This window comes from Sebastes umbrosus, chromosome 13 (genome assembly GCF_015220745.1).
Source record: "Sebastes umbrosus isolate fSebUmb1 chromosome 13, fSebUmb1.pri, whole genome shotgun sequence".
Taxonomy (NCBI): domain Eukaryota; kingdom Metazoa; phylum Chordata; class Actinopteri; order Perciformes; family Sebastidae; genus Sebastes; species Sebastes umbrosus.
The window spans coordinates 26369335-26383568 of record NC_051281.1 but is presented as its reverse complement, the minus strand read 5'-3'; the positions used below and the strand labels follow the sequence as shown (position 1 = coordinate 26383568).

Here is a 14234-nt window from a genome sequence, read left to right as displayed (position 1 = left end):
AAATTACTTGGTTAAGTTTAAGGAAAAAACATTGTGTTTTGGGTTAAAATAAGTACAAACACAAAGACAACTACACATAATTGGTTTTACACGGGTTGCAAATTCTAGTCTACTGGGTGAAAATCCTGTGTTTTGTGTCCCATCCATCGTCCCTGACTTCCAGCACATATAGAGTTTCACATTGTCTATACTACAGCACCTGACTTCCGCTTCTGCTCCTGTCATAATTACTACGGTCACTAGAGGTCGCTGTTTTGTTCTTTTATGTCTTTCTTTCGGTGATCTACCGTGTGAATAGATGATAAAACCTACTAGTGGGTGTAGTAGGCCCCTATTGACCCACAATTATGGGGCTTATAGCGACTTATAATGCCTATTTAATAGCCTGACAACAGTCTAATCGGCTTTGATTTGTTTTGTGCTTGATGAATAGTTTTGTTATTAATTAACTTCCATACATAAATAGCACAGGCTTATCTCCACACAACACTTAACAAGTGTAATGCTATGAGAAACAAAGATTAGATGGACACCAGCTGTGATTAAGCTGCAAACAAAAGGTCCATTTAAGTAAGATTACAATCATTGTTCAGGCGTAAATTTTGTCATAACAAATACTAAATTACCTCGTTAGCATCTAATGTGACTTTTGGCAAATAACTTGTTGGCCCAAGTAGTTGCCGCCGTCCATCTGAATCCAGTGGACATATGTATTTGGTTTGCTGGTTGACCCTCAGTGGTAAAAGACTCACAAGGGTCAATGTCCTTTGTTATCTGACAATACAAGTCTGCTAGGCTGCTCGACACATCCACGTGCTCTTGTTATGGTAAGAACCGGTGTGTCTGAGTATGTGTGGAGCTGCGTAGGCCATAGCCAAGACAGAGCCAGCGAGCGTATGCTTAGCAAAACATCCTTTCAGTGTTTACACAAGAGAAAAAAGTGGAATTGTGGGTATTATTAAAGATAATAAAAGGTGTGGTGCTGCCACTCGGTCCCGTCTGGGCGCTAGATGTTGAAACACGCAAGATGAAAAGAAAAATAGTTTTTTTGACCCTCAAAAAGTTCTGCCATGTTAATGTTCTGAGTTCACCACATTTAGTCGCCTCATACCACCATGGTAGCAGGGCAGACCACCCACCCAAATCTAAGACTTGGCTCGGTTATAGTTTTGAACCTCTTTTAATTCAACATCTATGGTCTGAGTAAAGACGTCTGGCGATCTTGGAGTTCTAGCATATGGAATAGTGTGTTAGGTTCGACCATTATTTAACTATAAATCCGATATCTGTGAAACTAGATCCACTATTATAAGGATGGTTGTTCACACTGATATATGAGCACAGAATTATAGTGGATCAACACAGTCTCACGGCAGTTTTTGAAATAGTCTCGACATTTTTTATTAATAATTAAATATTTAATTAAAATGAATTTGATTCATGTGCACAGACACAAATTTCCCTTTTTTTGTGACGCTCAGCGCAACTTTCAACAACGTATTTTTCGTGCTTTTTCCTACAAATGTCCAGCAACACGTGACACACGTGTCGATTTCCGCTCCGGTCTTTTTAATATAGAACTACTTAGTTAGGTTTAGGAATAGATCGACTTAGTTAGGCTTAGGCAACAAACTACTTAGGTAGGTTGAGGAAAAGATCACGGTTTGGGTTTAAATAACACCGTAATAAAAGTGCCGTAACAAATAAATCAATTTTGATACGGCTACAAACACCGGTCTCCTGTTTTTTGACCCACCCATCCATGCCAACCTCCTCCCTATGTGGCGTTCGCCGCTCTTCGTACTTCTTACTAATAATGTGGATTACATACGAATTGATTTTGTGCTGACCATCATGAATAAAAATTGGAAAGTGAAATTCGTGTCAATGTACACGAATCAGTGCTTTCAATTTCGTGACTATTTCACGAACTGCTGTGCGACTGGGCTGAGTGGATAGTACTATCTTTTGGATACTATAAATGCCATTCATTTTTCTTTAATTGCACTGCATACCAAAGGATTAGTTCCTTAGCAGGATTAGTTTCCTAATTTTGGTCTTCATTGTCACATTTCGTATAGGTTATAAATTAAATACTACACCTTTGTTGATACTCTTTTTTTTAATTCGGTGAAATGCTCTCTTAAACATAAAAAAGTTTTATTTCAGTGTTGTGACAGGTACGTTCATTCAGGAATGATTTCTACAACCACGCCGCTCATTTAAAGCCATGCTTTCCATAAAACTTCAGTATTTATCTCAACGCACTGTTAAAGCTGTATTAAGCGATTTTTTTAACCTCTAGAGCACAGAAAGCGACTTTAAAACAAGCTCACAGTAGCCTGTTACAGAGCAGAAAGCAGAAACAGAGTTACATAGCTATTCAATTGGATTGCTATATGCATGACTCTGCCCTCATTTCCTCCATGTCTCTGTGCACTCAGCACACAGCTACAGTTTGGGTTGGACTCTCAGTGACGGTATTGTAATATTGCTTAATGGAGCTTTGCATTGTTTTGATGACGCTCTTCATCAATCCTCTGATGTATACTGATCTGATGACAAAATTAAATGCAGTCCTGTATGTTTGCATTCTTAACTGACACTTGGTTCATGTGGATACTTGAATAGCAGGTCCATCTTGCTGTAAAAAGGTTTTCAAACAATTGTAAAACATTATTTTTTGTCTGAAATAAATATTTATTATGTGTTTCAAATACATACAAAGAACCATTCTTTATTGTCCGCTTAAAAAAAAAAATGACATAACAATACAGATTATTCAAGTATCACATATAGACTTCTGGAATGAAGTTGGTGTCAAACAGAGCGGTAAATCATTAAGGTTTTGTTTTCCTCTACGTACTATTGCTGCCAGATGGGTGGGGTTCACCATATATGACAGAATAATGAGTTCCAGAATGTTCAGACATTCACAGCTAAGTATTTAGACAGTCAAGTATAAATTTCTCCCTGCAGAATGTATGAAATGCTTAATGCATGCTGCTTTACAGGACGTCATGACACACCCAGCCAGTGAGAGGTAGAGAACATTTGAAATTTGAGGAGAATAAAAGACACTACAACATTAAATGGCTTGACAGTTGCTTTGGAAGAATTCTGTCATCTGGTGCACATCATATCATGCAAGCTAAAGTTTTACGGGCCTTTCACATAGAACCCGGGTTTGCTCTGTGCTCGCCACACATCACAGTGCTCCACGAGCAGTGGAGTGGTATATGTTTGTGTATGTGTATGTACCTGAAGGAAAATTGCAGTAGCCTACTTTTTAACCTTATTTTCATAATTGTGTCTGAGCTGACTATGGGTCATGCCAACATTAAGATTAATAAATAAGATCATATCGGGGCAAACAGCTTGAGCGTTTAGATTTACACATAATTTCAAACACTTGTCCATGAATCTGACCAAAAGTAAACACAGAAATTAACCCTATGGATTGGCTAATGTTCCTAATAGGGCTGTCAAAGTAGCGATAATAACATGTTAGCGCAAATGCGTTTTAATGCCGCCAATTTTGCATTAAAGCAACTTGCGATTTTTAGGTTGTATCAAGCTCACTTGTAAAGCTAGAGCAAAAATACTGGTATCATATCTAAATAGAAAACCTAAGGAAACCATTGGTACCAACCACGTCATACTGCTACGCTCCAAACATATGCTACATTTTGGCGGGGAAAAACTGTCATAGCCTTTTTCAAAGGGGTCCCTAGACCTCTGACCTCAAGATATGTCAATGAAAATAGGTTCTATGGGTACCCACGAGTCTCCCCTTTACAGACATGCCCACTTTATGATAATCACATGCAGTTTGGGCAAGTTATAGTCAGGTCAGCACACTGACACACTGACAGCTGTTGTTGCCTGATGGGCTGCAGTTTGCCATGTTATGATTTGAGCATATTTTTTATGTTAAATGCAGTACCTGTGAGGGTTTCTGGACAATATTTGTCATTGTTTTGTGTTGTTGATTTATTTCCAATAATAAATACATACATACATTTGCATAAAGCAAGCCTATTCGTCCACTCCCACGTTGATAAGAGTATTAAATACTTGACGAATCTCCCTTTAAGGTACATCTTGAACAGATAAAAAAATTGCCATTAATTGGTGATTAATCACGATTAACTATGGACAATCATGCGTTTAATCACAATTTAATATTTGAATCAACTGACAGCCCTAGTTCATAACTAACTTTTGTAAAATTGAGGTTTATTTAAAAAGCTTATGTTCTATATGTTGTTTTGCTGGAGTCCGCATTTCCTGATATCTCTACACCACAGGTGGTGAGTGCAAAGTTACGACATGTTCTCAATCCCAACTCGTCACACACGAACACCAAGCGGCGGTATTTGACTAGTTGGGAGTGAGAACGGGCTGAAAGTTAGCATGACCCACTGACAGAATGGCCACAATTATGAGAATAAGGTGACCTAGGCTGAAAAATCCTGCAATTATCTTTTGTCAGCTCAGCGTATCAGAGCCCCAAAGTGCTGGTCATATCTGAGTTCCAGGTGGTGAGAGGAACACAGAAAATTGGCAGGAGGAGTGTGGCAATGATAACAGGGGCTATTAACAGAATGAGAGTAGTGAGCGGGGGGTCGTGGACCTGTCCACAAAGCTTAAAGTACACCTTATGAACCTCCAAGAAGGCCGTGTTTACCAGAAATCCGTGACCCCTACACCAAGACCTTTTTGCCCAATCGTCCACGCAAATCTCCAGTTGGTTGTAGATGCTGCAAAGGAAGAGAGCAAAGGCAGATCATAAAGTTAAGATGGCTGAAAATGATTCCAGCAGACCGGATGATTTCACTACTAACATTGTGAGCTTTTGAGAATATCAAGCTGGAGACACACCAAGCCGACATCAGAGAACTAGCGGCGATGAAGGCCGCTAGTTGAGTTGCCTCACTTTGCCTTTGTCTTGGCCAAAACGTTGCACTTGAAAACACCGCAAAGACTAGAGCCGGCCGGCCAACTACCACGCACGTTCTGTGCCTGCGTGAGATGAAATAACTCTCCACAACAGCAGATGGTGGTAGTCTGTATTCGTTATTCAAAAAGGCTGAGGACTGCGAATATACAAGCCATTTTTAGGATATGTACATGAAACAAAGCGGCATTTGCATTTTCATTTTAACACCACTCTCACTCACCATTAGCTTCATTTTAGATGGCCATATTGCTGTGAAAATGTTGTACTGGAATGACCAGATGAGATGAAGGTGAAAAATGAGAAGGGCCTTCTGTGTTTTTCCTCTTGACTTTACTCGTTGGCTTGCTTTCCTCACTTCCACACTGTTTCGTATAAGCTGAACAGCCAATCAGAGTGATTTCTCTCACCGTCTGGCTCCGCCGCCGATTCGGGACACACCGCAAAAACTACGGCGACAGACCCAAACTGTCTGACGGCCGACCGTCGGCTTGGTGTGTCAGGGCCCTTAGTCTGTATTCTGAGAATCAGTTCTTGCTAATTCAAGTAAGTTTAGTTAAGTGTACAGTGTACATCGTTTGTGCATTTAGGTTTAAATTATTACGTTACAGTTGCATGGTGAAGCAAATAAAACATCTCACATTAATAGACACTTATAGCTAACAGCATTATGCAACTGTAAAATGATATTGGACAAAAATACAGTAAATGCATGTTCATTGTTTTGTAGCCTACTACCAAACTAACATCTTTCAAGTCTGTATTGACTTGAAAGATGTTTGTGACCCGGCAGCCATGTTGAGATCAGTGGAGGAAATACCAAGCACCGCCCACCAGCCGGAGCAAACTTTCTCATTTTAAACAGGACACTACAAGATGTTTCTGAAAACATTTGAGGCGAGAAATATGCATTACAGTAAAAGAATATTAATTCAAATTTAATTAACGCTGCCTAGTTTGACCATTTGATCGGAGTTTACGAGTGATTGACAGCTGTCTCCGTTGAATGAACAGCCAATAGGAGCGCTCCCTCTCTCTCTGAAATGACCTGTGATTGGCCAAAGTCTCCCGTCACGGGCTACATTTTTTAAGGCCTGAAAACAGAGCCATGAGGAGGTGCAGAGGTCTAGTTTTCTCTCAGAACACTTGAATTACAACTTGCTGAAAGGCTAGTATGGATTTTTTGTCCAATGATGCTAAAAACATTCTGCCTACTGAAGCTTTAAGTTTTGATGTTTCATGTCCTCTGGGTGAAGAAGCGACCACAGCCTCTCTAAAGCAGCATAAATTGCACGAGCGGTTTTCACTGCAAGATTTTAGTTTGGAAAACATCCACTAAGATGCAATTGAGCCTGACAGCTGGAAGGTACAACAAGTTGGGCTCCTTGTGATGATGGACACTCCACTCTAAAACACCATTTGAGCTGTATGTGAGCTTAGCCTCAAACCATGTTAGCTGTAGTATTGGGTATCTCCAATACCGAATCTGATCTGATACTTATATTAACTTACGTGTTGATTAAATGTTAAAATAACAGCTTGATCCAAATACTGGAGAATGGAGAATGTGACTGTGAAAGAACCCTGCATTTGTTAAATGACAAAAAGGAAATATAAATAAAATGTACCGTTTTACAGTGGGCCATGGACAGCTGTCCTGATAGCCACTTGTCTCCATGCTCTTGTTGAAGTCTGATAGGCAGTTGTCAACGGCGCTATCAAACATGTGCCGGTTACATGGTTGAACAACAATTTTCGCTGACATTTCTAGAGAAAACAGACACAATCCAAACTATTGAATGAGCACATAACAGCTTTTCGATTTGAACCTGATAGGTCAAACATTAAAACCATCCCAGTATTGCCAACATTTGACAGCTTTTTTTTGTTTTGTTTTGTTTTTTGGATGGTGCATCACATTTATGTTTCTAACCTTTTTATCACTTTTGCTGCATTTCCACTGCATGTTACGAGGCCGCTCTACTCGACTCAACTCACTTTGTTTTTCCATTAGCAAAAATTGTAGACAGTACCTTTTTTGGCACAACCTTGGTCGAGGTTCAAAAGTGAGCTGAGCCGTTACTAGAACCACTGATTGGTTAGAGAGAATCGTCACTTGTGCGAGATCCTGCATAAACCCGCCGTTTTTAAATAGTCAAGCTCCCGTCAATAGTGTCCGCGATTTTTGTATTTACTCAACCAAGATTTAAAAAAATGTCAGCCTGCAAAACTACGTCATACACTGCGTACACTACGCCGTACAATTGACGGAGTGAAGACGTCCCTCTGTTGGGTTTGCTATGAAAGGATCCAGCGAGTGTCGCGTTGAAGATGATGTCAAGGCAGTTTCATGCGTCGTCGCTTTGGCGATTATCTGAAAATCCCACCTATACTGAGGGGGTACTATCAGTGGAAAAAAGAAAATAGAGAAAAGTACTGGTACCAAAAGTGAGTTGAGTCGAGCAGAAAATTAATATTATAGCATGTTGAAAAAAGTCACAGTATAGTATGTTGAAAAGAAATCATAGTATAGTTTGTCGGAAAAAAAGTCACAGTACAGTATATCAAAAGAGTCATAAAAAAGACATAATATAATATATTGAAAACAGAGTTTAAAAAGTCATAGTATAGTATGTCGAAAAAATGTCACAAAAAGTCATAGTATAGTATGTCCAAAAAAGTCATAGTTAGTATATAAAAAAATTTCATAAAAAGGCATAGTATGTATGATAAACAAAATTCATAGTATGGTACAGCATGTTGCAAAAAGTCGAGTATGAGTATAGTATGTTGAAAAGTCATTAAAAAGCCATAGTAGTATGTTGAAAAATGTCACAAAACAGCCATAGTATAGTACGTCGAAAAAAGTCCTAAAAAAGCCATGTTATAGTATGTCAAAAAATGGCACAAAAAAGTCCTAAAAAAGTCCTAGTATAGTATGCTGAAAAAAATGTCATGGTATATGATGTCGAAAAAAGTCAGACTATAGTAGGTTGAAAAGTCATAAAAAAGGGCATAGTACAGTATGTTGAAAAAAATTCATAATATACTATGATGAAAACAGTCAGTTTAGTATGTCGAAAAGTCATAAAAAGCCATAGTATATACTCAGTCGAAAAATGTCATAAAATGTCATAGTATAATATGTTGAAAAAAGTCATAGAGATGGCATAGTATAGTATATGAAAACAAATTCCTGGAAAAGTCAGAGTAAAGTATGTGGAAAAATCATAAAAATGGCATAAAAGAGACATAGTATAGTGTATCGAGTTAAAAAATGGCATAAAAAAGTCATTAAAAATGAGCCATACAATGACGATGCTTCTTGCTTTAGAGCTTGTAATGATGTAATGATGATAATGATCATTTCAACTTCAAACCCACTTGATGATTTATCTTTATGAGTGTATAGTGACTGACCTCATGCTAGAAAGCTAAGTACTTGGCTATATTGAAATTCTGACTTACCTGTCCAGATGAACATAAGTGCCAGCAAGTATGCAGTCAACACCATCTATTTAAAAAAACAAACAAAACAATCATGGCATTCACATCAGTTGTGTTCTGTATCTATGTATCTATGTCATTGAGGGCTTCTCTCCAGCTGGAAAATCCATTTCTTTCCACTTCCTCCCCCACACTTGAGTGACAATGTGCAAGACAGTACTTTGATTAAACGCAGAAACAAATCACAAAGGCAGTGCAAGACATCTATACCAACAGTTTTTTCCTGGACCTGTCACTGCTTCAATTTTAATGCCACCCTTACATTTACCATAATCTATTACTTCCCAAGCATAATTTTGAACATGTTCAAAAGTCCAGCTACACATTTTGAACAGCAAAAAAAACAAAAAAAAGACACTAAGCTCTGTATGAAACAGACATGGTGGCCATCTGCTTCCTGGACATTCCCACAAATTAATGAACTTATCTCGTGGGAGGCAGACACTGAAAACAGATGTTACCAGGGAATGCAGCGAGAGGAAGATTTTCTTTTTTCTTTTTTTTTAATAAGCACACATGTTATATCTGTGCTTGTATGAAACAAATGCACAGCAAATGCTGTGTATTCTGAAATTTACAAGTTAGTTACAGGTCCATATAGAAACTCACAGACTGATAAATATGCATTCAATGTATGGATTTAAACTCTTTTATTTTATTTACTTTAATAAAACAAGTGTCAGTTATTGTACTCAACAAATGTATCAATTATAGAAAGCAGGTTTAAAATCTTAAAACTGATAAGCAAAGACAAAAATGCTCTATAAGCACATACCCCAGCTTTTACGTTACGCTGTTTGAAGCAGTATTGTTTCCTTGTGGATCCCTGGTGAAAAAGCCTTGATTAGCACAAGGTGCTGAGGATGCTTCAAATGGTTTACCAGCCAACTAACAGATGCACAACTGGTCACAAAAAGCCTCTGTGTGATCTGGTCCAGTTTTCTTATCGGTGCAACTCAGAGCTAATTGGATTGTGCAACAGCAATGGACAGCCTGCTTCCTTTCCCAGACTGAGCCGGCTGTTCCCATGCTACCCAAAGACATGCTTCACACAGAACCCCCCAGAGACACTTGAACTGAGAGGCCTCAATGTCAACAAGCATGTATGTAGACATCTCACAGATACCGATATATTTAATGTCAATATTTATGTGTTGTGGTCAGTCTTATTCCTGCACAAGGTCAGAGGGGTGGACTATATTCTGCTAATCCATCATGCACTGAGCAAAAGGTGGCGGGATATACCTCGAACAGGTTGCCGGGCTGTTATTGTGATGCTTGCAAACACAAAAATAGAAAGTCAATTACGGCCGTAAGTGGCAGTTTGCAGGTTCAAACCTTTTTTCGCCTTAAAGAATTAAGCAGTTGAATTGACAAAATCAAAGCCTTAAGCAGCAATAAGCGGGTTTTGGGCTTCTTAAAGCAGGGGAAAGTCACATCAGCTGGTTTAATTCTGTATAAAGAAAGAGAGAGACCAATCACACACTTGTTTTAGAATTACAATGTATGCAGCCTTTCAGTAATTGCACAATCAAAGTCCTGCCAGTCATGTTTCTTGGCATTTTCTTGGCATATGTTTCAACAGCTTAATTAAAAATATCTAGCAAGTTTGGTGATGTTTGGACAAACTCATTGATTTAAGACCAAATTTGCGCCAGGCCCATGCACATATTTGGAACTGGTGGCGCCCCATTTTGAGCAAATAGTTTTACACACCTGGTTCAACATTGTTATGAATCATTCATAACCAGTCAATATCTTATAAACGCAATGAGATATCACCAAGTTTTTGGTTGGTAACTTTTGATAAGCTTAGTCCAATAATGATCCACAGAACGTTTGGTAGCACTGATCAAATATGAATTCATATTCTGTTTCTAATGCCAATTTTTTCGCATAAAATGTTTTCAGAAACATTTTATGGTGTACTGTTTATCTGGAAAGTTTGCTCGTGCTGGTGGGCGGTGCTTGGTATTTCTTCAACTGATCTCAACAATGGCGGCCGGATCACAAACTTTCTCATTTTGATCGGAGTTTGCGAGTGATTGACAGCTGCTCAGAGACAGCAAGGCTTCAGCTCGGCTCTGATTGGTTGTTTTCCTCCGGTCTGTGAAACCTTGCAGTTGCCATTAGGAGCTCCGGAGGAACATGATTTTTTTTTCAGATTACCTGTCTCATGCACTACTGTCAGGATATAGAGACCGTTTTATAAAAATAACTTTTTTTAATCATATTTGCTCCAATTCTACCTACTGCTGCTTTAAGGTGACCACTGGATACTGGATCACATTCAGTCCTAGCTCCTCATGAACAGCCACTGTTTGATAAAAATAAAGCCGGACACAGTTCTGGCTGCAGGGCTGTTTGGTGTTCTCTGGAGTAATGACATGATAATCTGCTTACACAGATCTGCTTCTGAGTCTGATTTCCTAAGCACCTAAATACTGCAGATAGAAAGAACAAGTGTTCCCCTGTGTGGGGAATATTAATAGATACTGCTTTTGTTGAGTTAGAGTTCAATGATAATATAAATATGTAATAACTATTATGAATAAACAAGCAAGAGAAACCCTTCCTTGTACTAATACTGCTATGTTCTTAATCCTACAACCTCATCAGTCTCTTGTTTGGTGCTGGATATCAGAATCCTCCCAAATATAGGCCTCCTTTTCCCCTTTGAATTATATCCATGACTGAGGAAAATGACTGACTGTGGAAAATGTGACCACCTTTGTGTGGCATTCCATTTGTCTCGACTAAATGACTCTTTGAAAGATGGATCTTTCAGGAGCCCAGTTAAAATATCTCTCAGCACTGCACTATCAGGTCGTTCCGCTTAAGTGTAAAATTAAACGTTCCAACATTGTTCAGCTATTCAGCCCACTCGTTTGGAGTTGCTTAGCAATGTGTACACATAATATAATCATAATCCATTTGTGAGCGGAGAAATGCTGAGGAGTGGTCATAAGAAAACATTTCCATTTCCCTAAATTGAAGGCATAACGGTGTAAGTGACAGAGCAAATAGAGTACACAGCAGATAGACACTGTTTGGTAAATGCTCTGTGCCTGTGAAAGGCAACGCACGTGCTGTTTGGACAGTGTCTCTCATTTAAAGTCATGGAACATATTTTGTCAGGTAGGAACAAGAGTAGAACAAAGAGGCCATATTGTAAACGTGATATTTGCTTTACAAAGGATGGGGGAAACGTAAATCCTTGTTTTCGTCTGCAAAAACTACCTAACTCTTTTTCCATACATTTGTTATGTGCATACCACCAGCCTTGTATGAATTTGTATGGTTCTGTAATAAACTGGTATTTGTATTAGCCTGCTTTGCATCGGAGGAGATATGACGATTCACAGGATTGGGTAGTATGGCTAGCAGGAGAAATACACCCTAAAATGCAGTATTAAAGTGGCAGTAGGCAGGATATTTTTAGCATCATTGGGCAAAAGTTCCATAATAACCTTTCAACATGTTGTAATTCAAGTGTTCTGAGAGAAAACTAGACTTCTGCACCTCCTCATGGCTCTGTTTTCAGGCTTTAGAAAATCTATCCTGACGGAAGACTTTGGCCAATCACAGGTCATTTCAGAGAGAGATCGTTCCTATTGGCTGTTCATTCAACGAAGGCTGCTGTCAATCACTCGCGAACTCCGATCAAACAGATCAAACTAGGCAGCGCTGATCAAATATGAATTAATATTCTGTTACTGTGATGCCTATTTCTCGCCTCAAATGTTTTCAGAAACATCTTGTAGTGTACTGTTTAGCTGTAAAATGAGAAAGTTTGCTCCGGCTGGTGGGCGATGCTTGGTATTTCCTCAACGGATCTCAACATGGCAGCCAGGTCGCAAACTCTCTGATTTTACAGCTAAATAGCGGGCCCGGCCGCTACTCTGTCTTTCAGATGTTGTCATGCTAGCTTTTCGCGAAGAACGCTAAATATTTCTACGAATTTACGCAAAATTTTGGCGAGGAAAAACTGGCATTGCCATTTTCAAAGGGGTCCCCTTGACCTCTGACCTCTAGATATGTGAATAAAAATGGGTTCTATGGGTACCCACGAGTCTCCCCTTTACAGACATGCCCACTTTATGATAATCACATGCAGTTTGGGGCAAGTCATAGTCAAGTCAGCACACTGACAGCTGTTGTTGCCTGTAGGGCTGCAGTTTACCATGTTATGATTTGAGCATATTTTTTTTATGCTAAATAGAGTACCTGTGAGGGTTTATGGACAATATTTGTCATTGTTTTGTGTTATAATTGATTTCCAATATTAAATATATACATACATTTGCATAAAGCCAGCAGCATATTTGCCCACTCCCATGTTGATAAGCGTATTAAATACTTGACAAATATCCCTTTAAGGTATAATTTGGACAGATAAAAAATGTGTGGTTAATTATGTGCTGCACCTCTTGGAGACTGTGCACTAACAGGAAACTTCTCGCCCATTACACAAGGAAGATATTTCCCTTCTTTGACTGACCCCAGGATGCACACTAGGGTTTCCAGCAGTGCAGCTCCATTGTGATGTCAGTGTAGCTCAGTGTGTAACACGCTTCAACTTAGCTGGTCTGGGAGTATGAAATAATGTCTGTAAGGGCCATCTATCCTCACTTTTACTGATTCTGACACTTACATAACATTTGTGGGATGGAAAACTACAGGACTAATGGGGAAAAAGAAAAGATTATGAATGCAAGTTTCATTGTTGTTTTGATGCAGCTGACCTGTAAACAAGACTAAATTCTAATTCAAATGTATGAGTTTAGTTCCTGTCAAATGAAACTAAATATCTGAATGCCTAGTTTGAAAACGTAACACAGAGTGTTAAAAACACTTGTATATCAGTAGTCATTACTGGCACATTATGAGCTTCATATACTATTAGTGGTTTTAATCAAAACCAAAACAATTTTATAACCAAAGATCACTCCTATGTCTCGAATTTGAAGATTTCTTGCTTTGGTTCCGCCCTGTGGTAATGTAGAAAAGACTGTGGCAGACAGCAATGCATTACTTTGCGTGTTGAAATTTCCAACTTTCTGGCCCAAACTCCAATTTGAACAAAAATTCCAACCTACTGACATTTTAAGGCACTTACAATTTCCTCCCCACCCACATATGCAGCTGCATGGTGATGGAATACACTTGTTCCACTGAACAACTGGTATATCACAAGACATTTCATCCTCCTCATTTGATGCTTTTATTGGGTCAAAGTTGACTTACTTTGCTTACTTTTTCAGTTACAGCCCACCAAACCTGTAAGTGGTGAGAGAGGGTGACCAAAACCATTCATTATTTTTGCACATCCTCCTGGTTTGCAGACAGCGTAGAATACATAGTGCATCTTTAAGTACATTGCTCTGCTTTGTTCTCCACTGGAGTCTTCAATCAAGACACACGGTCACAGATTTGCAGATAGGTTTGCAAAACTATTCATTCATTATGCATTTTGTTTTTCTCTCAAAACGCAGCCTATCACTAATCTCCAGAGGTTTGGATTCAAGTCACATGACTTGGACTCAAGTCAGACTCGAGTCACTAATTTGATGACGTTTGATTACCCCATAGAATCCAGTAGATGGCTCCCCCTGTGCTTATAGAACTAGGGTTACAATATCGTAACCTTTGTTACTTCATATTGGGCGTTTTTTCAATTAGGAAAAGCCTTTGTCTTGTTTATGTCTGCTTTTAGTTGATTTGTAACAAGGTCGGTATTATAAACAAAACTGTCCCAGTTGTTCCC

At 38.9% G+C, this 14234-nt stretch overlaps 1 protein-coding gene across 1 annotated transcript; it reads right to left on the bottom strand.

Moving 5' to 3' along the window:
* Window positions 1-4102: 4102 nt before the first annotated feature.
* Window positions 4103-9546, bottom strand: LOC119500871 (receptor activity-modifying protein 1-like). Its single transcript, XM_037790862.1, has 4 exons — window positions 9243-9546; window positions 8429-8474; window positions 6589-6727; window positions 4103-4763 (listed from the first exon to the last, which is right to left on the bottom strand). The coding sequence occupies exons 2-4, from the start codon at window positions 8472-8474 to the stop codon at window positions 4505-4507; spliced, it is 444 nt and encodes a 147-aa protein (XP_037646790.1). The 5' UTR covers window positions 9243-9546; the 3' UTR covers window positions 4103-4504.
* Window positions 9547-14234: the final 4688 nt, after the last annotated feature.

What these genes read in the sequence shown, in the direction of transcription:
- LOC119500871 (XM_037790862.1), bottom strand. Translation starts at nt 8,474, where the DNA reads ATGGTGTTGACTGCATACTTGCTGGCACTTATGTTCATCTGGACAG. An exon ending in ACTTATGTTCATCTGGACAG is followed by an intron (nt 6,728 to 8,428) that starts GTAAGTCAGAAT and finishes TGTTTTCTCTAG; the next exon opens with AAATGTCAGCGAAAATTGTT. An exon ending in CCATGGCCCACTGTAAAACG is followed by an intron (nt 4,764 to 6,588) that starts GTACATTTTATT and finishes CTTCCTTTGCAG; the next exon opens with CATCTACAACCAACTGGAGA.